At 47.8% G+C, this 24,659-nt stretch overlaps 1 protein-coding gene across 1 annotated transcript in view; it reads left to right on the top strand.

Moving 5' to 3' along the window:
• Positions 1–18,039, top strand: part of LOC129840271 (signal transducer and activator of transcription 1-alpha/beta-like) — a 35,898-nt gene extending 17,859 nt beyond the window's left edge. Inside the window, exons 12-23 of the mRNA XM_055908027.1 lie at positions 88–199; positions 321–362; positions 677–760; positions 11,791–11,889; positions 12,463–12,598; positions 12,706–12,761; positions 12,874–12,965; positions 15,905–16,044; positions 16,134–16,322; positions 16,751–16,826; positions 16,975–17,095; positions 17,667–18,039. Of these exons, the coding sequence (XP_055764002.1) occupies positions 88–199; positions 321–362; positions 677–760; positions 11,791–11,889; positions 12,463–12,598; positions 12,706–12,761; positions 12,874–12,965; positions 15,905–16,044; positions 16,134–16,322; positions 16,751–16,826; positions 16,975–17,095; positions 17,667–17,693 (1,174 nt within the window). The 3' untranslated portion in view covers positions 17,694–18,039. The remainder of the gene's footprint in view (positions 1–87; positions 200–320; positions 363–676; positions 761–11,790; positions 11,890–12,462; positions 12,599–12,705; positions 12,762–12,873; positions 12,966–15,904; positions 16,045–16,133; positions 16,323–16,750; positions 16,827–16,974; positions 17,096–17,666) is intronic.
• The last annotated feature ends 6,620 nt before the right edge of the window (positions 18,040–24,659 follow it).

Raw genomic sequence — 24,659 nt, 5'->3', positions numbered from 1 at the left:
GTGTTTGTGCATTGTTATGCCCTGCTCTTGAATTTGTGATGTGAATACATAACTTAATAAGGAATGCACATTGCATTTTCTCTCCAGGGACGTTACAGAAAAGAAAGGGTTTCGTAAGTTCAACATATTGGGTACCAACACAAAAGTTATGAATATGGAGGAGTCAAATGGAAGCTTGGCTGCAGAGTTTCGCCATTTGGTAAGCTAGCACCATTTACAAATAGCATACAGGGCACTACATCTGAATGAGTTGTCCCGATTGTCCATTTGGACCTGCACTGTCATCACTCCTTACAGTTTATTCTCTGGTCTCAACACAGCAACTGAAAGAGCAGAAAGTAGCTGGCAACAGAACAAATGAGGTAAGAGACTACCTGCAGATTGATAGCTGGGTTATATGACTGGCTTATAATGACAAGGTAATCGGTTACAGTCAGTTCATTCTGATAGATATGGGTGCGTCACAATATTCTTTCTCCTGAAGTGTGCACTATTTCACAACTTCCCACAAATCTCAAAGCATTGAATTGGTATGGTTCGGAGGGAGTTTCCATCATATTTCTTATACCAGTCATTTCTTTCAAATCAGGGAAGTGAACAAGTGCAGACTTTTGGAGGAAGGCGAGACAATTGCGACATAGCCCTAATGTGTTACTGTCTGACCGTGTTATTCCAGGGGCCTCTCATTGTGACAGAGGAGCTGCACTGCATCTGCTTTGAGTCTGAACTCAACCAGTCAGGTCTGGAGCTCAAGCTAGAGGTAAGTGGTCTGAAATATAGTTCAGAAAGGAAACGCCAAGTAGAAAATGTTTTTTTTTAACCATTTATTAAAGATTGAATAATGCAAGTCTTGGTGAAATAGGCTCCTTCAGGGTAGCTCACTGCCCAAGCAAAGCATCAATATATAAAATGACCTACAAGCAGGAAAACAGAACCTAACAGGTGGAGGCTGGGGTGGTGGTGGGGTTAAAGAAGCAAACGGATACTAGTAGTAGCAGCAAGCGGCAGCAGGATGTGTGAGCAGAATCGGTCATCTTAAATAGAACGCCAAATAAGGTAGAGGGGATTGTTACTAGCATCTAATTGGTGCCACCTCAGCTGATGTGTCAGCTGAAGCGGGCACTCGGGTTCCCTTTCTGAACTGGCTTTTCTTTATTTAAGAAAAGAAACACAACATAGAAATATGTTTAACCATTTATTAAATAATTCGTATTTCAAGTCTTGGCGATATAGGCTCTGTTACATCAGGGTAGCTCACTGCCCCAGCAAAGCGTCAATATATAAAATTACCTACAAGCTATACCAATCCCCCCAAAAATGGCAGAACCATACACCAGACGACTATGTGTCGCTACTGCAGAAAGCGCCGTTGAGACATGATCAAATAGACCAGCTAAGTCATCCTACCATTTCAAGACTATACTATGTGTGAATATCAACGTGTAGAATGCGCTGTGCAACACACGCCTTACAGTTCTCATATGACACTGGGTACCCTCGCTTGAGGCAAGATGAGCTGTCATTTTAGTATCTACGTCCTATCTAACTCGCAACCGTAAGCAGTACGAATCCAACCGCCTTGGAGACGCACCGCCGGGTGCTCTCACTGAAACTAAATGTGTAATCATCTGACGTGTTTACATAAAAATATCTCCTTATCGAACAAGCAAACTTAAGCAATATGAGCCAGTCAACAACCTGCAGCTACAATGCCTTCAGAAACTATTCAGACCCTTTGACTTTATTCGTTACGTTACAGCTGTCACGATCGTCTTGACGTGAATGAGAGGACCAAGGCGCAACATGACTTGAATACATCTTCTTTTTATTGCAACGACGAAGATGAACACGTAACACTTATACAAACTAACAAAAACAACAAACGATCGTGAAACTTAAAACGCAAGTGCACACACAAACTACTTACGTTCGACATATACAATGACCCACCAACAGCTAAAGCCTATGATCGCCTTAAATATGGTTCCCAATTAGAGACAACAGAAACCAGCTGTCTCTAATTGAGAACCCATTCAGGCAACCATAGACTTTCCTAGAAAACTCCACACAACCATAGACACAGCTAGATACATACACTCAACACAAACCCATACACTACCACCAACACCCCCTCTACCATATAATACCCCAAACACACACATACCCCATGTCACACCCTGACCTAACTAAAATAATAAAGAAAACAAATAATACTAAGGCCAGGGCGTGACATAACCCCCCCCTTAAGGTGCGAACTCCGGGCGCACCAGCCCATAGTCTAGGGGAGGGTCTGGGTGGGCGTCCTTCCACGGCGGCGGCATCGGCACTGGTCGTGGTCCCCACCCCATCATAGTCACTACCCGCTTACGTAGCCTCCCCCAAATGGCCACCCTCCACATTAACCCCACTGGATTAAGGGGCAGCACCGGACCAAGGGCCAGCACCGGACTAAGGGGCAGCACCGGACTAAGGGGCAGCACCGGACTAAGGGGCAGCACCAGGATAAGGGGCAGCACCAGGATAAGGGGCAGCACCAGGATAAGGGGCAGCACCAGGATAAGGGGCAGATCCTGGCTGGATGACGGCTCATGGCTGGCTGACGGATCTGGCTGCTCATGGCTAGCTGACGGATCCGGGTTCTCATGGCTGGCTGACGGATCTGGACGCCCATGGCTGGCTGACGGATCTGGACACCCATGGCTGGCTGACGGATCTGGACGCTCATGGCTGGCTGACGGCTCTGGCAGATCCTGTCTGGTTGGCGGCTGGCAGATCCTGTCTGGTTGGCGGCTCTGGCAGATCCTGTCTGGTTGGCGGCTCTGGCAGATCCTGTCTGGTTGGCGGCTCTGGCAGATCCTGTCTGGTTGGCGGCTCTGGCAGATCCTGTCTGGTTGGCGGCTCTGGCAGATCCTGACTGACGAATGGCTCTAGCGGCTCCTGACTGACTAATGGCTCTGACGGCTCGGGATAGACGGGCGGCTCTAATGGCTCTGGACAGACGGATGGCTCAGACGGCACTGGGCAGACGGATGGCTCAGATGGCGCTGGGGAGACGGATGTACTCAGACGGCGCTGGGGAGACGGATGGCTCAGACGGCGCTGGGGAGACGGATGGCTCAGACGGCGCTGGGGAGACGGATGGCTCTGGCCGGATGAGGCGCACTGTAGGCCTGGTGCGTGGTGCCGGAACTGGAGGCACCGGGCTAAAGGCACGCACTTTCAGGCTAGTGCGGGGAGAAGGAACAGGGCATACTGGACCCTGGGGATGCACATTAGGCCTAGTGCGTGTGGCCGGAACTGGTGGTACCGGACTGGGGACACGCATCTCAGGGCTAGTGCGGGGAGCAGCAACAGGATGCACAGGACTCTGGAGACGCACAGGAGGCTTAGTGCGTGGTGCCGGAATTGGTGGTACCGGGCTGGAGACACGCACCATAGGACGAGTGCGTGGAGGAGGAATAGGGCTCTGGAGACACACTGGAAGCCTGTTACGTGGTGTAGGCACTGGTGGAACTGAACTGGGGCGGGGAGGTGCCGCCGGAAATACCGGACCGTGCAGGCGTACTGGTTCCCTTGAACACTGAGCCTGCCCAACCTTACCTGGTTGAATGCTCCCCGTCGCCCGACCAGTGCGGGGAGGTGGAATAACCCGCACCGGGCTATGTAGGCGAACCGGGGACACCATGCGTAAGGCTGGTGCCATGTATACCGGCCCGAGGAGACGCACTGGAGACCAGACGCGTTGAGCCGGCATCATGGCACCTGGCTCAATGCCCAATCTAGCCCTACCAGTGCGGGGAGGTGGAATAACCCGCACCGGGCTATGAACACGTACAGGAGACACCGTGCGCTCTACTGCGTAACACGGTGTCCGCCCGTACTCCCGCTCTCCACGGTAAGCCTGGGAAGTGGGCGCAGGTCTCCTACCTGCCCTAGGCCCACTACCTCTTAGCCCCCCCCCCCCCCAAGAAATTTTTGGGTAGTACTCGCGGGCCTCCAGCCTTGCCTCCGTGCTGCCTCCTCATATCGCCTCCTCTCGGCTTTCGCTGCCTCGAGCTCTTCACGAGGGAGGCGATATTCTCCCGGTTGTGCCCAAGGTCCCTTACCATCTAAAATCTCCTCCCATGTCCATGAATCCTTAATGCCTTGATCCTGTTGCCGCTGGTCATGTTGCTTGATCCGGGTTTGGTGGGTCATTCTGTCACGATCGTCTTGACGTGAATGAGAGGACCAAGGCGCAACATGACTTGAATACATCTTCTTTTTATTACAACGACGAAGATGAACACGTAACACTTATACAAACTAACAAAAACAACAAACGATCGTGAAACTTAAAACGCAAGTGCACACACAAACTACTTACGTTCGACATATACAATGACCCACCAACAGCTAAAGCCTATGATCGCCTTAAATATGGTTCCCAATTAGAGACAACAGAAACCAGCTGTCTCTAATTGAGAACCCATTCAGGCAACCATAGACTTTCCTAGAAAACTCCACACAACCATAGACACAGCTAGATACATACACTCAACACAAACCCATACACTACCACCAACACCCCCTCTACCATATAATACCCCAAACACACACATACCCCATGTCACACCCTGACCTAACTAAAATAATAAAGAAAACAAATAATACTAAGGCCAGGGCGTGACATAACCCCCCCCTTAAGGTGCGAACTCCGGGCGCACCAGCCCATAGTCTAGGGGAGGGTCTGGGTGGGCGTCCTTCCACGGCGGCGGCTCCGGCACTGGTCGTGGTCCCCACCCCATCATAGTCACTACCCGCTTACGTAGCCTCCCCCAAATGGCCACCCTCCACATTAACCCCACTGGATTAAGAGGCAGCACCGGACCAAGGGGCAGCACCGGACCAAGGGGCAGCACCGGACTAAGGGGCAGCACCGGACTAAGGGGCAGCACCAGGATAAAGGGCAGCACCAGGATAAGGGGCAGCACCAGGATAAGGGGCAGCACCAGGATAATGGGCAGATCCTGGCTGGATGACGGCTCATGGCTGGCTGACGGATCTGGCTGCTCATGGCTAGCTGACGGATCCGGGTTCTCATGGCTGGCTGACGGATCTGGACGCTCATGGCTGGCTGACGGATCTGGACACCCATGGCTGGCTGACGGATCTGGACGCTCATGGCTGGCTGACGGCTCTGGCAGATCCTGTCTGGTTGGCGGCTGGCAGATCCTGTCTGGTTGGCGGCTCTGGCAGATCCTGTCTGGTTGGCGGCTCTGGCAGATCCTGTCTGGTTGGCGGCTCTGGCAGATCCTGTCTGGTTGGCGGCTCTGGCAGATCCTGTCTGGTTGGCGGCTCTGGCAGATCCTGTCTGGTTGGCGGCTCTGGCAGATCCTGACTGACGAATGGCTCTAGCGGCTCCTGACTGACTAATGGCTCTGACGGCTCGGGATAGACGGGCGGCTCTAATGGCTCTGGACAGACGGATGGCTCAGATGGCGCTGGGGAGACGGATGGCTCAGACGGCGCTGGGGAGACGGATGGCTCAGACGGCGCTGGGGAGACGGATGGCTCAGACGGCGCTGGGGAGACGGATGGCTCTGGCCGGATGAGGCGCACTGTAGGCCTGGTGCGTGGTGCCGGAACTGGAGGCACCGGGCTAAAGGCACGCACTTTCAGGCTAGTGCGGGGAGAAGGAACAGGGCATACTGGACCCTGGGGATGCACATTAGGCCTAGTGCGTGTGGCCGGAACTGGTGGTACCGGACTGGGGACACGCATCTCAGGGCTAGTGCGGGGAGCAGCAACAGGATGCACAGGACTCTGGAGACGCACAGGAGGCTTAGTGCGTGGTGCCGGAATTGGTGGTACCGGGCTGGAGACACGCACCATAGGACGAGTGCGTGGAGGAGGAATAGGGCTCTGGAGACACACTGGAAGCCTGTTACGTGGTGTAGGCACTGGTGGAACTGAACTGGGGCGGGGAGGTGCCGCCGGAAATACCGGACCGTGCAGGCGTACTGGTTCCCTTGAACACTGAGCCTGCCCAACCTTACCTGGTTGAATGCTCCCCGTCGCCCGACCAGTGCGGGGAGGTGGAATAACCCGCACCGGGCTATGTAGGCGAACCGGGGACACCATGCGTAAGGCTGGTGCCATGTATACCGGCCCGAGGAGACGCACTGGAGACCAGACGCGTTGAGCCGGCATCATGGCACCTGGCTCAATGCCCAATCTAGCCCTACCAGTGCGGGGAGGTGGAATAACCCGCACCGGGCTATGAACACGTACAGGAGACACCGTGCGCTCTACTGCATAACACGGTGTCCGCCCGTACTCCCGCTCTCCACGGTAAGCCTGGGAAGTGGGCGCAGGTCTCCTACCTGCCCTAGGCCCACTACCTCTTAGCCCCCCCCCCCCAAGAAATTTTTGGGTAGTACTCGCGGGCCTCCAGCCTTGCCTCCGTGCTGCCTCCTCATATCGCCTCCTCTCGGCTTTCGCTGCCTCGAGCTCTTCACGAGGGAGGCGATATTCTCCCGGTTGTGCCCAAGGTCCCTTACCATCTAAAATCTCCTCCCATGTCCATGAATCCTTAATGCCTTGATCCTGTTGCCGCTGGTCATGTTGCTTGATCCGGGTTTGGTGGGTCATTCTGTCACGATCGTCTTGACGTGAATGAGAGGACCAAGGCGCAACATGACTTGTATACATCTTCTTTTTATTACAACGACGAAGATGAACACGTAACACTTATACAAACTAACAAAAACAACAAACGATCGTGAAACTTAAAACGCAAGTGCACACACAAACTACTTACGTTCGACATATACAATGACCCACCAACAGCTAAAGCCTATGATCGCCTTAAATATGGTTCCCAATTAGAGACAACAGAAACCAGCTGTCTCTAATTGAGAACCCATTCAGGCAACCATAGACTTTCCTAGAAAACTCCACACAACCATAGACACAGCTAGATACATACACTCAACACAAACCCATACACTACCACCAACACCCCCTCTACCATATAATACCCCAAACACACACATACCCCATGTCACACCCTGACCTAACTAAAATAATAAAGAAAACAAATAATACTAAGGCCAGGGCGTGACAACAGCCTTATTCTAAAATTGATTAAATTAAAGAACTGATATCACATTTACATTATGTGTACATAAGTACACATAAGTATATGGCTGGGCCTCTCAAGGACATTGAGACTTGTCTTGAAGCCACTCCTGCGTTGTCTTGGCTGTGTGCTTAGGGTCATTGTCAAGTTGGAAGCTGAGCCTTTGCCCCAGTCTGGGGTCCTGAGTTTTCTGGAGCAGGTTTTTAATCAATGATCTCTCTGTACTTTGCTCCTTTCATCTTTGCCTCGATCCTGACTAGTCTCAGTCCCTGCTGCTGAAAAACATCCCCACAGCATGATGTTGCCACCACCATGCTTCAACGTAGGGATGGTGCCAGGTTTCCTCCAGATGTGACGCTTGGCATTCAGGCCAAAGAGTTCAATCTTGCCTTTTGGCAAACTCCAAGTGGGCTGCCATGTGCCTTTTACTGAAGAGTGGCTTCCGTCTGGCCACGCTACTATAAAGGCCTGATTGGTGGAGGACTGCAGAGATGGTTGTCCTTCTGGAAGTTTTCCCTAGCTCTACACAGGAACTCCATCGGATTCTTGGTCACCTCCCTGACCAAGGCCCTTCTTCCCTGATTGCTCAGTTTGGCCAGCTCTAGGAAGACTCTTGGTGGTTCGAAACTTCTTCCATTTAAGAATGATGGAGGTCACTGTGTTCTTGGGGACCTTCAATGCTGCAGAAATGTTTTGGTACCCTTCCCCAGATCTGTGCCTCAACACAATTCCTTCGACCTCATGGCTTGGTTTTTGCTCTGACATGCACTATCAACTGTGGGACCTTATATAGACAGGTGTGTGCCTTTCCAAAGTATGTACAATCAATTCAATTTACCACAGGTGTACTCCAATCAATTTGTAGAAACATCTCAAGGATGATCAATGGAGACAGGATGCACCTGAGCTCAATTTTGAGTATCATATCAAAGGGTCTGAATACTTCTGTAAATAAGGGATTTCTGTTTTTATTTTTAATACTTTTGCAAAAAAATCTAAAACTGTTTTCGCTTTGTCATTACGGGGTATTGTCTGTAGATTGATGAGAGGAAAAAATATATTTGATCAATTTTAGAATAAGGCTTTAACGTAACAATGGGGGAAAAGTCAAGGGGTCTGAATACTTTCCGAAGGCACTGCATATGGGATGTTCTTTATATCAAGTAGCCAGTAAATACGGCAACCTGTAGGCTATTGACCACGGCTGACTCCGTCACAGCAAACTTAGTGAGGCATGGTACTGGCAGTTAAACTCATCCCAGTTTAGGAGCTCTCAATAGACCAGTGAAGGTCATTCTACCATTACATGAATGTCTAATAGGCCTATGTGTGAATACTAACTGTGTAGCATGAGCTAATGCAGCCATACGTCTATTTCTCATATGAAGCACCGCCGGGTACACTCGATGAAGCAAGATGAGCTGTCATCTTGGTACATGGGAAATATTCTACCTATCTAACGAGGCAGAATTGGCCAGCCCATAGCTCAGAGCTAGCCCGCAGCGCTGACGAAGGGACCAGAGCCATGATTAGCTCCAGTATCTTGTCATTCGTTGCCAGCATCAATGTTGAACAGAGGTTTTCCAGGTCCCGCCCGTGCTCAGTATCCAGGTAGCATAACATGAAAGATTTAGCATGGAACATCAGTCGTCGTCAGTAGAACTAACAGTGCTTTGTCGTCTCTTTCATCTAGGGGTGCCTTGCAAAAGTATTCATCCCCCTTGGCGTTTTTCCTATTTTGTTGCATTACAACCTAATTTAAATGGATTTTTATTTGGATTTCATGTAATGGACAAAATAGTCCAAATTGGTGAAGTGAAATTTTTCAAAGTTTAAAAAAAAAGAAGAAAAAACACATCGGAAAAGTGCTGTGTGCGTATATGTATTCACCCCCTTTGCTATGAAGCCCCTAAATAAGATCTGGTGCAACCAATTACATTCAGAAGTCACATCATTAGTGAGACTGCACACAGGTGGACTTTATTTAAGTGTCACATGATCTCAGTATATATACACCTGTTCTGAAAGGCCACAGAGTCTGCAACACCACTAAACAAGGGGCACCACCAAGCAAGCGGCACCATGAAGACCAAGGAGCTCTCCAAACAGGGCAGGGACAAAGTTGTGGAGAAGTACAGATCAGGGTTGGGTTAAAAATCCGTTATTAAAAAATAGAAAGAATATGGCACCACAACAAACCTGCCAAGAGAGGGCCAGCCACCAAAACTCACAGACCAGGCAAGGAGGGCATTAGTCAGAGAGGCAACAAAGAGACCAAAGATAAACCTGAAGGAGTTGCAAAGCTCCACAGTGGAGATTTAAGTATCTGTCCATAGGACCACTTTAAGCCGTACACTCCACAGAGCTGGGCTTTACGGAAGAGTGGCCAGAAAAAAGTCATTGCTGAAAGAAAAAAACAAGCTAACACGTTTGGTGTTCTCCAAAAGGCATGTGGGAGACTCCCCAAACATATGGAAGAAGGTACTCTGGTCAGATGAGACTAAAATTGAGCTTTTTAGCCATTTAGGAAAACGCTATGTCTGGTGCAAACCCAACACCTCTCATCACCCCGAGAACACAGTGAAGCCTGATGGTGGCAGCATCATGCTGTGGGGATGTTTTTCATCGGCAGGGACTGGGAAACAGGTCAGAATTGAAGGAATGATGGATGGCTCTAAATACAGGGAAATTCTTGAGGGAAACCTGTCTCAGTCTTCCAGAGATTTGAGACTGGGACAGAGGTTCACCTTCCAGCAGGACAATGACCCTAACCATACTGCTACAGCAACACTTGAGTGGTTTAAGGGGAAACATTTAAATGTCTTGGATTGGCCTAGTCAATGCCCAGACCTCAATCCAATTGAGAATCAGTGTTATGACTTAAAGATTGCTGTACACCAGCGGAACCCATCCAACTTGAAGGAGCTAGAGCAGTTTTGCCTTGAAGAATGGGCAAAAATACCAGTGGTTAGATGTGCCAAACGTATGGAGACATACCTCAAGAGACTTGCAGCTGTAATTGCTGCAAAAGATGGCTCTACAAAGTATTGACTTGGGGGGGGGTGAATAGTAATGCACGCTCAAGTTTTCAGTTTTGTCTTATTTCTTGTTTGTTTCACAATAAAAAATATTTAGCATCTTCAAAGTGGTAGGCGTGTTATGTAAATCAAATGATACAATGATACAACCCCCCCAAAATATATTTTAATTCCAGGTTGTAACAACAAAATAGGAAAAATGCCAAAGGGGTGAATACTTTCTCAAGTCACTGTATGAGAGTACGGTTAACATGTGAGTGTCCATAATGCAAACAATACTTAAGAGAGCATGCAAGATTAAAGGGAAGGAACATTTTAGTGTATATCAGACTGAAGAATCCTTTAAGCCATCATACGGACCGCCTCTGGAAAAGGTCATTGCAACTACAACACTTTCGCCTTGGACTCAAACTTGTGCTACTGAGAGAGGAGAGATACACTTTTCCGTAGGCCATGACAGTAGCAGTAAGATTGATCCTGATTAGGCTACGCACATAGCATAAAACATGTAGTATACTAACAACGCCCCAAAACCACAACTAAACGGTAGCTATGTGTAACCACGTGTACTATCTAATTTGCCCATCTTGTGCATGCACAGAAGTGCAAAGTGAGAGTGACACGATCATCTAAAACTTAGGTCTACAATAAGTTCTACCTGAGCTGATGGCTATGTCTAACGTATATTCCGGGAAGCTCTGAGAGAAGATCGATGATGACCTGATAATAAAAAGAGATAGACCAAATAGATATTGAAATATATGCATGTATATTAGTTAGCTCGGAACAGAAGCGGCAAGTATAGCTATAATTGCACAGTATTTCAGACCTGCACGTTAAATTGAGTGTTTTTAGCTAAATGTATAAAGGAAGGTTCCAGAATGATAAACCTACAGTCAGAATATGTATGAAATTGTAAGTGTGACTGCCGGTGCAAGTCACACTAGCTAATGTGACTGGAAGACACCATAAATGTATAGCTAATACTATAGTGTCTTGCAGCGGTCTGGTGTCCCGCTCGACACATAATAGGCTACTGATATTGATTGCTGCACTAAACAAATTAGCGGCCGCTTGAGACCAAATACTATCAAATCGCCGTGATGAGCACCATCTTGCTCATGTCACCAAGAAAACATTGGTACTCACTGTATATCGACCCATAAAGGCTAGTGTAGGCTACTTCCTCCTCTACGGGCGAGCAGATTTCTCTGTGACGGGGTGTGTTAACCGAGCGCACGGACTCTGCCCGAAGCTGGCATTGGAAACAAACAAAGTATACAATACTTTAGCTAGTTGTAGCCACTATTGACAACAGTAGAGCGGCGACGTGGATTGCTCCTCGCAGTCAGTGACATCCCCTCAGCAGCCAGACATGCCACTTGAGCATATTGAGCATTCGTAAAAAAAAAAATCATATCAGAAAACCGCAGTATAGCGAGAAACGTCTAGTTACAGCAGCAATGCAGCAAACGCGTACTAGCAAAAAGCTGAGGCGGGAACTCAGGTTCACTATCTGAACTGGCTTCGCTTTATACTAGGTCTACACTCCCATTTTCATGAGATTCAACAGCGCTCTGGCCTTATTTCATTTGACTTTGACTTTCTCTGGCCTCTGGTCCTTTTTAGACCATCTCCCTGCCCATCGTGGTCATCTCCAACGTCAGCCAGCTGCCCAGTGGCTGGGCCTCCATCCTGTGGTACAACATGCTGACCAGCGAGCCCAAGGTAGAGTACAGTGCATTCATTCTATTTAACCTTTGTGTCACGCCCTGACCTTAGTTATCTATGTTTTCTTTATTATTTTGGTTAGATCAGGGTGGGACTAGGGTGGGTATGCTAGTTTTGTATTGTCTAGGGGTTTTAGTAGGTCTAGGTATTTGTAAGTCTATGGTGGCCTGATTATGGTTCCCAATCAGAGGCAGCTGTTTATCGTTGTCTCTGATTGGGGGCCATATTTAGGTAGCCATTTTCCCTTGGGTATTTGTGGGTTCTTGTCTATGTGTAGTTGCCTGTTCAGCACTCATTTGTATAGCGTCATGTTTTGTTATTTTGTTAGTTGTGTTCATTCTTATATTAAAGAAGATGTACGCATACCACGCTGCGCTTTGGTCTCCTCCTTTTGACGGCCGTGACACTTTGTTTAAACTTTATTTATTTGCATTGAGATTAAATCTCATTGCAAGAGAGACCTGTTCAGAAGGCCCACCCATTAGCCAGTCTAAATCAGATCAAAAATTGACAGTACACAAACGCACTGCTCTCCTTTTCTGTCTCGCTCGTGTCCCTGGTCTGTCCCAGAACCTGAAGTTCTTCCTGAGCCCTCCTGTAGCGTCCTGGGGTCAGCTGTCTGAGGTGCTGAGCTGGCAGTTCTCCTCTGTCACCAAGAGGGGGCTCAATGAAGAGCAGCTAGGCATGCTGGCTGACAAACTACTGGGTGAGTCATGATGGGGGATTGGCTTTTGTTATCATACTTCTAATAATGTTATTGTAAATCAACCAAACTCCCTATATTTGGATGATGAGGTAAACATTTTCTAACAGGCCAGAAAGCACAGCGGAATCCTGAGGGCCTTATCCCCTGGACTAAGTTCTGTAAGGTAGGTGACTACAATATATACAGAATACAACATCTTTACAGTTCACAGACACAACAATATAGAAGGACCTAGTAATCCATCTAGACATCTGAAGACACATTGTCTACTGTAGAGTCTCAGTGAGAAGAGCTTTCCCTTCTGGCTGTGGATCGAAGCTATCCTGGACCTCATCAAGAGACATCTGCTGTCCCTATGGAACGATGGGTGAGTTATTTCATTATCAGTCGATTGAACATTATCGTTATCGGAGAGTTAGCAGAATGGTATCTATAGCTTGCCACAACAGACTTCATTCTGTTAGAGCTGCATCTGCAAAATTTCCTAGTACAAAAGCAAACAATTACACTTAAGCTCTAATTAGTTGAGGAACGCTCAATTCAGTTCTCTTATATCGAGGCAGAGTTGCTTTGATGACTGGTCGAGGGATTTGGTAGCAACAACATTGAGTCACCATCAGTCGGTTCTTGTAAAAATGGAAGAAGTGCGTGTTTGTATTCAATAAAAGTTTGTATTAAAAGAGTGAATTTCAGGCCTCCCGGGTGTCGCAGTGGTCTAGGGCACTGCATCGCAGCGCTAGCTGTGCCACCAGAGTCTCTGGGTTCGCGCCCAGGCTCTGTCGCAGCCGGCCGCGACCGGGGGGTCCGTGGGGTGACACACAATTGGCCAGCGTCGTCCGGGTTAGGGAGGGTTTGGCCGGTATGGATATCCTTGTCTCATCGCACTCCAGCGACTCCTGTGGCGGGCCGGGTGCAGTGCGTGCTAACCAAGGGGGGCGGGTGCACGGTGTTTCCTCCGACACATTGGTGCGGCTGGCTTCCGGGTTGGAGGCGCGCTGTGTTAAGAAGCAGTGCGGCTTGGTTGGGTTGTGCTTCGGAGGACGCATGACTTTCGACCTTGCCCGTACGGGAGTTGTAGCGATGAGACAAGATAGTAATTACTAGCGATTGGATACCACGAAAATTGGGGGGAAAAGGGGCTAAAAAAAAACTTCAAAAGAAGCAACCCGCTGAAGGACCAACGTTGTTTTGGACAAAAATACGTGATCAACAAAGGAGATGATTGTGGACAACAGGAAAAGGAGCACCGAGCACGCCCCCATTCTCATCGATGGGCTGTAGTGGAGCAGGTTGAGAGCTTCAAGTTCCTTGGCGTCCACATCACCAACAAACTAACATGGTCCAAGCACGCCAAGACAGTCGTGAAGAGGGCACAACAAAACCTATTCCCCCTCAGGAGATTGAAAAGATTTGGCATGGATCCTCAAAAGGTTCAACAACTGCACCATCGAGAGCATCCTGACGGGTTGCATCACTGCCTGGTATGGTAACTGCTCGGCCTCCGACTGCAAGGCACTACAGAGGGTAGTGTGTACGGCCCAGTACATCACCGGTGCTAAGCTTCTTGCCATTCAGAACCTCTATACCAGGCTGTGACTATAATCGAAGAGAATTGTCTTGGTAGATAATGTGGTCTGCATTTGATTGTAAGGAATTCTAGGTCAGGCGAACAAAAGGACTTAAGTTCCTGTATGTTGTTATGGTCACACCATGAGTCGTTAATCATAAGGCATACACCACCGCCCTTCTTACCAGAGAGTTGTTTGTTTCTGTTGGCACGATGCGTGAAGAAACCGGGTGGCTGTACCGACTCTGACAACGTATCCCGAGTGAGCCATGTTTTCATAAAACAGAAAATGTTACAATCTCTGATGACTCTCCGGAAGGCAACTCGTGCCCTAATTTCGTCCACCTTGTTGTCTAGAGATTGGACATTCGCAATAAATATGCTCGGAAGCGGTGTATGGTGTGCTCGCCTTCTCAGTCTGACCAGTAGGCCGCTCCGTCTGCCTCTCCTGCGGCGACCTCGTTGTTTTGGGTCGGCCTCTGGGATTAGATCCCACGTCCAGGGTGGAGGTCCGAACAAATTATCCGCCTAGGGAAAGTCGTATTCCTGGTCGTAATGTTGGTAAGTTAACGTCGCTTTTACATCCAATAGTTCTTCCCGGCTGTATGTAATAACACTTGAGATATTCTGGGCTAACAATGTAAGAAATAATACATAAAAAAACAAATTACTGCATAGTTTCCTAAGGACCTGAAGCAAGCCGACTATCTCTGTCGGCGCCATCAGCCCTTGTATGATGGCACCAACAGAGATGGCCGGCTTGCTTCAGAGGGCTTGTAAGTAAGCATTTCACTGTAAGGTCTTCACCTGTTGTACTCGGCGCATGTGACAAACAAAATTTGATTTGATAAAACCAAGATTGAACTCTTTGGCCTGAATGCCAAGCGTCACGTCTGGAGGAAACCTGGCACCGGTGAAGCATGGTGGTGGCAGCATCATGCTGTGGGGATGTTTTTCAGTGGCAGGGACTGGGAGACTAGTCAGGATCGAGGGAAAGATGGTCAGAGCAAAGTACAGAGAGATTCTTGATGAAAACCTTCTCCAGAGCGCTCAGGACCTGAACTGGAGAGACTTGAAAATGGCTGTGCAATGACACTCCCCATCCAACCTGACAGAGCTTGAGAGGATCTGCAGAGAAGAATGGGAGAAACTCCCCAAATACAGGTGTGCCAAGCTTGTAGCATCATACCCAAGAAGACTCGAGGCTGTAATCACTTCCAAAGGTGCTTCAGCAAAGTACTTAGTAAAGGGTCTGAATACAGTTTATTTGTAATTATTTCTAATAACCTGTTTCTGCTTTGTCATTATTATAAAAATAAAAATAAATTATTCAACTTTATTTAACATGGCAAGTCAGTTAAGAACACATTCTTATTTACAATGACTGCCTACCGGGGAACAGTGGGTTAACTGCCTTGTTCAGGGGCAGAACGACAGATTTTTACCTTGTCAGATCGGGGATTCGATCCAGCAACCTTTCGGTTACTTGCCCAACGCTCTGACCACAATGCTACCTGCCGCCCCATTTTGGGGTAGATTGATGAGGGAAAAAAACAATTTAATCCATTATAGTATAAGGCTGTAACGTAACAAAATGTGGAAAAAGTCAAGGGGTTTGAATACTTTCCGAATGCACTGTACATTTACCGAATTGTTGAACAATGTGAATTTCCCCTGTCAAATAAACATAATAAAAAGTGAAGAAATGTTGTTTATTCTCTTGTTCTCTCCCACTACAGTTGCATCCTGGGCTTTGTGAGTAAGGAGAGGGAGAAGGCCATGCTGACTGGGAAGTGTCCAGGCACGTTCCTGCTGCGCTTCAGTGAGAGTAGCAGAGACGGAGCCATCACATTCACTTGGGTGGAACACGACCTATACGGTGAGTCTGTGAAAACACACACACACACAGCGGCCCTGTAGGCAATTACAATGAAAAGGTTGATATATTTTGATGTGTGTGTTCCGCAGATAAGCCTGTATTCCATGCAGTGGAGCCCTACACCAAGAAGGAGCTGTCCGCAGTCTCTCTGCCTGACATCATCCGAACCTACAAGGTGATGGCAGCTGAGAACATCCCAGAGAACCCACTCCGCTTCCTCTACCCAGACATCCCCAAAGACAAGTCCTTCGGAAAGTACTACACCAGGGCCTCCGAGGGTAAGCATCCAGCAACCTTTTTGTTTCAATCCTCTGAATATTAAAAGAAATAATATATGCCATTTAGCTTTTATCCAAAGCGACTTTCTCATACGTGTATACATTGTATGTATGGGTGGTCCCGGAATAAAGAAGCATTACTGAAATCTACTTCCATTGTCCCACAAAGAGTGGCGGAAAATTCTTCTCTCTTCAGTTTGCTCCTGAATCATTCACCTTGGTAGCAATAGTGTTATTTTTGATTTACACAAAGCCACTGTAAGGACCCGGATGTCTGTTTGGTAGTCCATTGTGGTTGCGTTTTATGACCAACCTCTGAATCACTTTTCTCTGTATAGCATTGAACGACCATAGGAGTTGGCTATAAATCACAAACAGATCCGGGACAAGTGGTCTTATATCGCTGGTCCACCATTTTTATTTTTCAGCATCGGAGCCCATGGATGTGGAGGGTTCCAGCGTCACAGGATACATGAAGACAGAACTCATATCAGTGTCAGAAGTGTAAGTCTAGAGTATCCCTCATCATGCTCATTATTAATTTCGTTGAAGGTGAAGATGCCATAAATACTGTATTTGTATTTTCAACTGTAGTCTGGTTTGAGTATGATTGATAATCTGACTTAACTGTTATTTTCACAATGCGTTTTAGTCACCCATCTAGACTGCAAGACAACATGATGCCCATGTCGCCAGATGTGTTCGGAGAGCTGAAGAGGACTGTTGCACCAGTGCTCCAGTGCTGGAGTAGTCCTAAGGACATTGACGCTGTGGTGAGTAAAACTTCCCCTCTGGTGTTTAAAAAAACGTTTATTCAATTCAATTCAATTGCGGTGTGATGCCAAACACTAAGAATTGATGAACAATGCCATCATTTGCGAATATGTCTCTTGCATTTCTCGTCCATTATTGTTCTTTATCATACTACTTGCCTCAGGCGTCTGATCTCAGAGAGTTTTTACCTTAAGACTTTCAGGTATTGTCAATGGTGCCCCTTTCTCCGAATAAGCATGTCTTTGCTAGTAATAACAGGCTGTGGGTGACGTTTCAATTTTGCAAAATAATCACCGCTGCTGGCAAACCGTACCTACTGTAGTAGCTTATAGTAGTACCTGCAGTACAACTGTTTTGTGTTTTCAGCTAGAGGCTCATGTATGCATGATTGTCTGTAGTCTGCTACATTTCCTGACCGGTAGGCAACATCCTCTAAAAATGCTTCAATCCCTTGAGATTGAATTTGTAATACGCACATTCATGGCATTTATTTTGTCCCTCTGACCAATGGTAGCTTTGTATCCATTAAAGACATTTTGCTCATGTTGACGTTTTTATCATCCTCTGTAGATGACACCTGACTTGGACTGCAACTGAGCCAACAGACATGTGTGACCTGATCTTTTAGTCCAGGAAATGCTTCAGTATAAAACATTTCATTTTTATCCTTTACTCTCCTTGAGCTTCGGTAGTCACGTTTCAGAACAAATACTTTTGTACCGAGTCAGTTTAGAAATATACATTATATATTACACTTTACTGAACTGGAAACAATTCATAATTTTGTGATTTGTATAAATTTAAAGCACTTAACAACATTGCCTTTAGAAGGTATTCCCACATTTTGTTACAGCCTGAATATAAAATGTATTAAAGCTTTACACACCCTATAATCTCAACGTGGAATTGTTTTTATAAATGAATAAAAAATGTAAAACTGAAATGTCTTGAGTCAATAAGGATTCAACCCTTTTGTTTTGGTAAGCCTAAATAAATTCAGGGGTAAAAATGTGCATAATAAGTTGCATGGACTGTGTTTAACTGTGTTAAAGTAGTGTTTAACATTCATTTTGAATGAATACCGCATGTCTGTGTCTGTAAGGTCTTTCAGTTGAGAGGTGAATATCAAACAGATTCAACCACAAATGTAACGATGTACGCTGAGAGTCGGGAAGCAAGTTCAGGGAGTGAATACATTTGAATAAATAAATGAACAAAACAAGGAACACGAACAGCGCACCGACATGAAACAAACAACGACAACTGGGGAAGAAACCGAAGGGAGTGACATATAAAGGGCAGGTAACCAAGGAGGTGATGGAGTCCAGGTGAGTTTCGTTATGCATGTAACACTGGTGACAGGTGTGCGCCATAACGAGCAGCCTGGTGACCTAGAGGCCGGAAAGGGAGCACACGTGACAACGAAGACCAGAGAGATTTTCCAATGCCTTGCAAAGAAGGGCAACCTATTGGTAGATAGGTTTTTAAAAAAATGACATTTGAATATCCCTTTGAGCATATTAATTACACTTTGGGTGGCATATCAATACACCCAGTCTGTAACAGTCCTGACCTGTTTTATGTTGTTTTTATGTGTTTATGGTCAGGGCGTTAGTTTTGGGTGGGCAGTCTATGTTATTCGTTTCTATGTTGGTTTTGGTTTGCCTGGTATGGCTCTTGATTAGAGGCAGGTGGTTTGCGTTTTCCTCTAATCAAGAGTCATATTTAGGTAGGGCATTCTCACTGTTTGTTTGTGGGTGATTGTCTCCTGTGTCCGTATGTTATGTTCGTACCACATAGGACTGTAGCGTTTGTTTGTTTCGTTTTCGTTTCGATGTTCGTCTGTTACCTGTACGTAAGTTTATGTTTAGTTATGTAAGTTTATGTTCAGGTCTCGTCAACGTCGTTTTGTTATTTTGTAGTTTTGCAAGTGTTTGTTTCGTTTCGTGTTGCCATCTTTATCGTTGTGTTAATAAAGATGGCTTATTTCCCAAAGCCTGCGTTTTGGTCTGAGGATCCTTCTCTCCTCACCTCGTCCGAGGATGAGGAGAGCGTCACCCGTTACAGAATCACCCACCAAGCTAAGACCAAGCGGCAAAGGGAAACTCAACGGAGTAAAGGACAGGAGAGAAACAAGGATTTCTGGACTTGGGAGGAAATATTGGACGGGAGAGGTCCATGGGCACAGCAGGGAGAATATCGCCGTCCCAAAGCTGAGCTGGAGGCACGGAGGAGAACAGAGGCTACCTGGGAGAGGAACCGGAGCTATGAGGGAACGCGTCTGGCACGGAAGCCGAAAAAGCCCGTAAGTAATTCCCAAAAATTTCTTGGGGGGGGGCTAGGAGATAGTGGGCCAAGGGCAGGTAGGAGACCTGCGCCCACTTCCCAGGCTTACCGTGGAGAGCGGGAGTACGGGCAGGCGCCGTGTTACGCAGTAGAGCGCACGGTGTCTCCTGTACGAGTGCATAGCCCAGTGCGGGTTATTCCACCTCCCCGCACTGGTAGGGCTAGATTGAGTATTGAGCCAGGTGTCATGAGGCCGGCTCAACGCGTCTGGTCTCCAGTGCGTCTCCTCGGGCCGGCATACATGGCACCTGCCTTACGCATGGTTTCCCCGGTTCGCCTACATAGGCCGGTGCGGGTTATTCCACCTCCCCGCACTGGTCGGGCAACCGGGAGTATTCAACCAGGTAAGGTTGGGCAAGCTCAATGCTCAAGAGTGCCAGTACGCCTCCACGGTCCGGTATTTCCGGCACCACCTCCCCGCCCCAGCCTAGTACCTACAGTGTATACACTACGCACTAGGCTACCAGTGCGTATCCTGAGCCCTGTTCCTCCTCCACGCACTCTCCCTGTAGTGCGTGTATCTAGCCCGGTGCCTCCAGTTCCGGGCCCACGCACTAAGCTACCTGTGCGTCTCCAGAGCCCTGAACCCACTGTATCTTCTCCCCCTACTAATCCTGATGTGCTTGTCCTCAGCCCGGTGTCAACAGTGCCGGTACCACGCATCAGGGATAGAGTAGGCTTTGAGAATACAGTGTGCCCTGTCCCTACTCCCCGCACTAGTAGGAAGGTGCTTATCATTAGCACGGTGCCTCCAGTTCCGGCACCACGCACCAGGTCTACAGTGCGCCATATCCGGCCAGAGCCATCCGTCTCCACAGCGCCATCTGAGCCATCCGTCTCCCCAGCGCCATCTGAGCCATCCGTCTCCCCAGCGCCATCTGAGCCATCCGTCTCCCCAGCGCCATCTGAGCCATCCGTCTCCCCAGCGCCATCTGAGCCATCCGTCTCCCCAGCGCCATCTGAGCCATCCGTCTCCCCAGCGCCGTCTGAGCCATCCGTCTGCCATGAGCCTGCAAAGCCGCCCATCTGCCATGAGCCTGCAAAGCCGCCCGTCTGCCATGAGCCTACAGAGCCATCCGCCAGACAGGAGCCGCTAGAGCCGTCAGCCAGACAGGAGCCGCTAGAGCCGTCAGCCAGACAGGATCTGCCAGAGCCGCCAACCAGACAGGATCTGCCAGAGCCGCCAACCAGACAGGATCTGCCAGAGCCGCCAACCAGACAGGATCTGCCAGAGCCGCCAACCAGACAGGATCTGCCAGCGAGCCATGAGCAGCCAGAGCCGCCAGCGAGCCATGAGCAGCCAGAGCCGTCAGAGAGCCATGAGCAGCCAGAGCCGTCAGAGAGCCATGAGCGTCGAGAGCCGTCAGCCTGCCATGAGCGTCGAGAGCCGTCAGCCTGCCATGAGCGTCGAGAGTTGTCAGCCTGCCATGAGCGTCGAGAGCCGTCAGCCTGCCATGAGCGTCGAGAGCCGTCAGCCTGCCATGAGCGTCGAGAGCCGTCAGCCTGCCATGAGCGTCGAGAGCCGTCAGCCTGCCATGAGCGTCGAGAGCCGTCAGCCTGCCATGAGCGTAGAGAGCCGTCAGTCTGCCATGAGTGTCGAGAGCCGTCAGCCTGCATGGACCTGCCAGAGCCGTCCAGCCAGGACCTGCCAGAGCCGTCCAAACAGGACCTGCCAGAGTCCTTCAGCCGGGATCTGCCCCTTGTCCCGGTGTTGCCCCTTGTCCCGGTGTTGCCCCTTGTCCCGGTGTTGCCCCTTGTCCCGGTGCTGCCCCTTGTCCCGGTGCTGCCCCTTGTCCCGGTGCTGCCCCTTGTCCCGGTGCTGCCCCTTGTCCCGGTGCTGCCCCTTGTCCCGGTGCTGCCCCTTGTCCCGGTGCTGCCCCTTATTCCGGTGCTGCCCCTTGTTCCGGTGCTGCCCCTTGTTCCGGTGCTGCCCCTTGTCCCGGTGCTACCCCTTGTTCCGGTGCTGCCCCTTGTTCCGGTGCTGCCCCTTGTCCCGGTGCTGCCCCTTGTCCCGGTGCTGCCCCTTGTCCCGGTGCTGCCCCTTGTCCCGGTGCTGCCCCTTGTCCCGGTGCTGCCCCTTGTTCCGGTGCTGGCTGTTTATTTAGGGGAAAGTAGTTTTAGGGTGGTCAGTGGAAGGGGTAGACAGAAGAGGGGAGTGACTATGGTGGTGTGGGGACAGCGTCCTGAGCCGGAACCACCACCGTGGTCAACTGCCCACCCGGACCCTCCCCTGGACTTTGTGCTGGTGCGCCCGGCGTTCGCACCTTGAGGGGGGGGTACTGTAACAGTCCTGACCTGTTTTATGTTGTTTTTATGTGTTTATGGTCAGGGCGTTAGTTTTGGGTGGGCAGTCTATGTTATTCGTTTCTATGTTGGTTTTGGTTTGCCTGGTATGGCTCTTGATTAGAGGCAGGTGGTTTGCGTTTTCCTCTAATCAAGAGTCATATTTAGGTAGGGCATTCTCACTGTTTGTTTGTGGGTGATTGTCTCCTGTGTCCGTATGTTATGTTCGTACCACATAGGACTGTAGCGTTTGTTTGTTTCGTTTTCGTTTCGATGTTCGTCTGTTACCTGTACGTAAGTTTATGTTTAGTTATGTAAGTTTATGTTCAGGTCTCGTCAACGTCGTTTTGTTATTTTGTAGTTTTGCAAGTGTTTGTTTCGTTTCGTGTTGCCATCTTTATCGTTGTGTTAATAAAGATGGCTTATTTCCCAAAGCCTGCGTTTTGGTCTGAGGATCCTTCTCTCCTCACCTCGTCCGAGGATGAGGAGAGCGTCACCCGTTACACAGTCACTACAAAGATACAGAAGTCCTTCCTAACTCGGAGAGGAAGGAAACTGCTCAGGGATTTCATTGTGAGGGCAATGGGGATTTTAAAACAGAATTTAATGGCTGTGATAGAACTGAATATGGATCGACACCATTGTAGTTACTCTACTATACTAATCTAAATGACAGCCAAAAGAAGGAAGCTTGTACAGAATAAAAAATATTCCTGTTTGCAATAAAGTAAAACTGCAAAGAAAATGGCAAAGAAATGAACTTTTTGTCCTGAATACAAAGTGTTATGTTTGGGGCGAATCCAACACAACACTGAGTACCACTCTTCATATTTTCAAGCATGGTGATGGCTGCATCATGTGATGGGTGTGCTTGTCATCGGCAAAGAGTAGGGAGTTTTACCAAGACAGCATTGAATGTTCCTGAGTGGCCTAGTTACAGTTTAGACTGAAAATAATTAGGTTGACCTGCACCTACACAGATAAACAATATAAACACTCATACATATTATGCTTCTTGTGCAACAGGGACTGGGGAGACAAATCCGATGAAAGCAACACGGAACACTTGAGATGAGTTATTCAAGAGCAATATCATATTCATTCATCAAATCACAAGTATGTTGCCTTTAATACTGGAAGCATTAACTAACAATGACCAAGAATGCAACTAGAGGGAGGCACAGATCACGAGTGGTACCAATTGCTTATGTCCCTATACAACAAGCCAGAGCAGTGGTCACCATCGAAAGTGTCTGCCAATTCTGTAGTTCTAGTTTAAACCAAACACCATGCAACTGTATCAAACCAAAACATTTTTGGAAATGGTTTAATTTCCTTTTTCCACAAACCAATAAACTACCTCAATATGATTTCCTTTCTTCTAATCTTTCATGTTTGGCCCCAAGGACAGACGTAGTCGTCGGCTCTCATATCTTTTTCATTGACTGTGAGAGAAAGTTTTGTCTTCTCACCTGTATAACGGGGATCACCTTGTCATTGTGGGTGTTTACTGTGCTATGAAACCTGGCCTTTGTTGCCATCAAAACAAGTCCCTCAGGGTATTGTTTGGACTGCGGGTTATGTCAATGTTAGCTCCATGGCTATTTTGACCATAAGATAAAGTTCCTTGTTTGTGTTACCATAATTTTTGTAAATCTTCAAAGGAAAACTTAATTTGCCCAACAGTTTGCTTCAATGGATTATTATCAGTTTTACAGATGATTAAAATACAATTGAAAGCAAGTTTATTCAATGGGTTTATACACATTACAATGTAAAATACATGAATGATGTAGATTGTTATTGGGTCAAGGTAATTCAGAAAATCATGGCTGAATTTCCCTTTGAGCGTAAAGTGTATTACTCTTACTCTTCAGTGCCTCTTGTGGCGATGCCCATGGCCTTCTCCATGACCACTACCACTACCATGACCATGGTGGTCTCTACCACCAGGGCTGTGTCTGCCTCCATGGTCACCACTGCCTCTGTGGTCTGGGGGGGTAGCAACCCTCTGGAAGACCATGGTCTCCCCCCCCCCCAGAGTGGTGGTCTTTTTTTATTTATTTTTTTATTTCACCTTTATTTAACCAGGTAGGCTAGTTGAGAACAAGTTCTCATTTGCAACTGCGACCTGGCCAAGATAAAGCATAGCAGTGTGAACAGACAACACAGAGTTACACATGGAGTAAACAATAAACAAGTCAATAACATGGTAGTCAATAACATGGTTTATCCCCAGGAGGACAGCCCCCGGGTCCCTTGGTCCCCCTGATCTACTTCATACCCTGGGGGGTGACGACCACCTAGGAGAGAGAATCAGTCAAAAGGAGAATTATCATTTAAACACTGCTAGGCAAAATATGTTCATAAAATGTTGTATGCAGTGCAGACAAAACAATGAGGATATTTTACCTGAGCTGCTGCCAAACATTTTCAAGTCCCGGCGATGAAATTTGTTACTTTGGTAAGAAAATTGCAACAAAGGATTCCGTTTTATAATATAATGTTTGATCATATTAATATAAGGCTATAAAAACAGATTAACCTGCCCAAAAGTTACTTGTTCAAAATCTAAAGTTATTCCAATACATTACATGTAATCAAAAGAAATAATGAATACTCATTTGAGATATACAGATACTGAATATATGCCAGAAAGCAAAAATAAATAATGCATGTATTTTAGTTTTAACATAGAACGTAGATTAAATGAAGAGTGTACACGCCTGTAACTGGTTGGTAAGCAGCTCTCGATTCTGTCCTTTGTCTTGTGTGAAGGATGTTCTCTTACTTAAAGGAACTGGATAAACTACACCCTTTTATTGCCGTCACGTCATCCTGGCTGTTGTACTACACAGGTGGAGCTGAGGTATGGACGGGGTTCATATCCCGAAACGCATCACTTTGTCATTCAGATAATACTACTTTATCATT

This window comes from Salvelinus fontinalis, chromosome 41 (genome assembly GCF_029448725.1).
Source record: "Salvelinus fontinalis isolate EN_2023a chromosome 41, ASM2944872v1, whole genome shotgun sequence".
In the NCBI taxonomy this organism is placed as follows: Eukaryota; Metazoa; Chordata; class Actinopteri; order Salmoniformes; family Salmonidae; genus Salvelinus; species Salvelinus fontinalis.
Note: the sequence above shows the minus strand (reverse complement) of the source record. Positions and strands in the feature narration are given on the sequence as shown.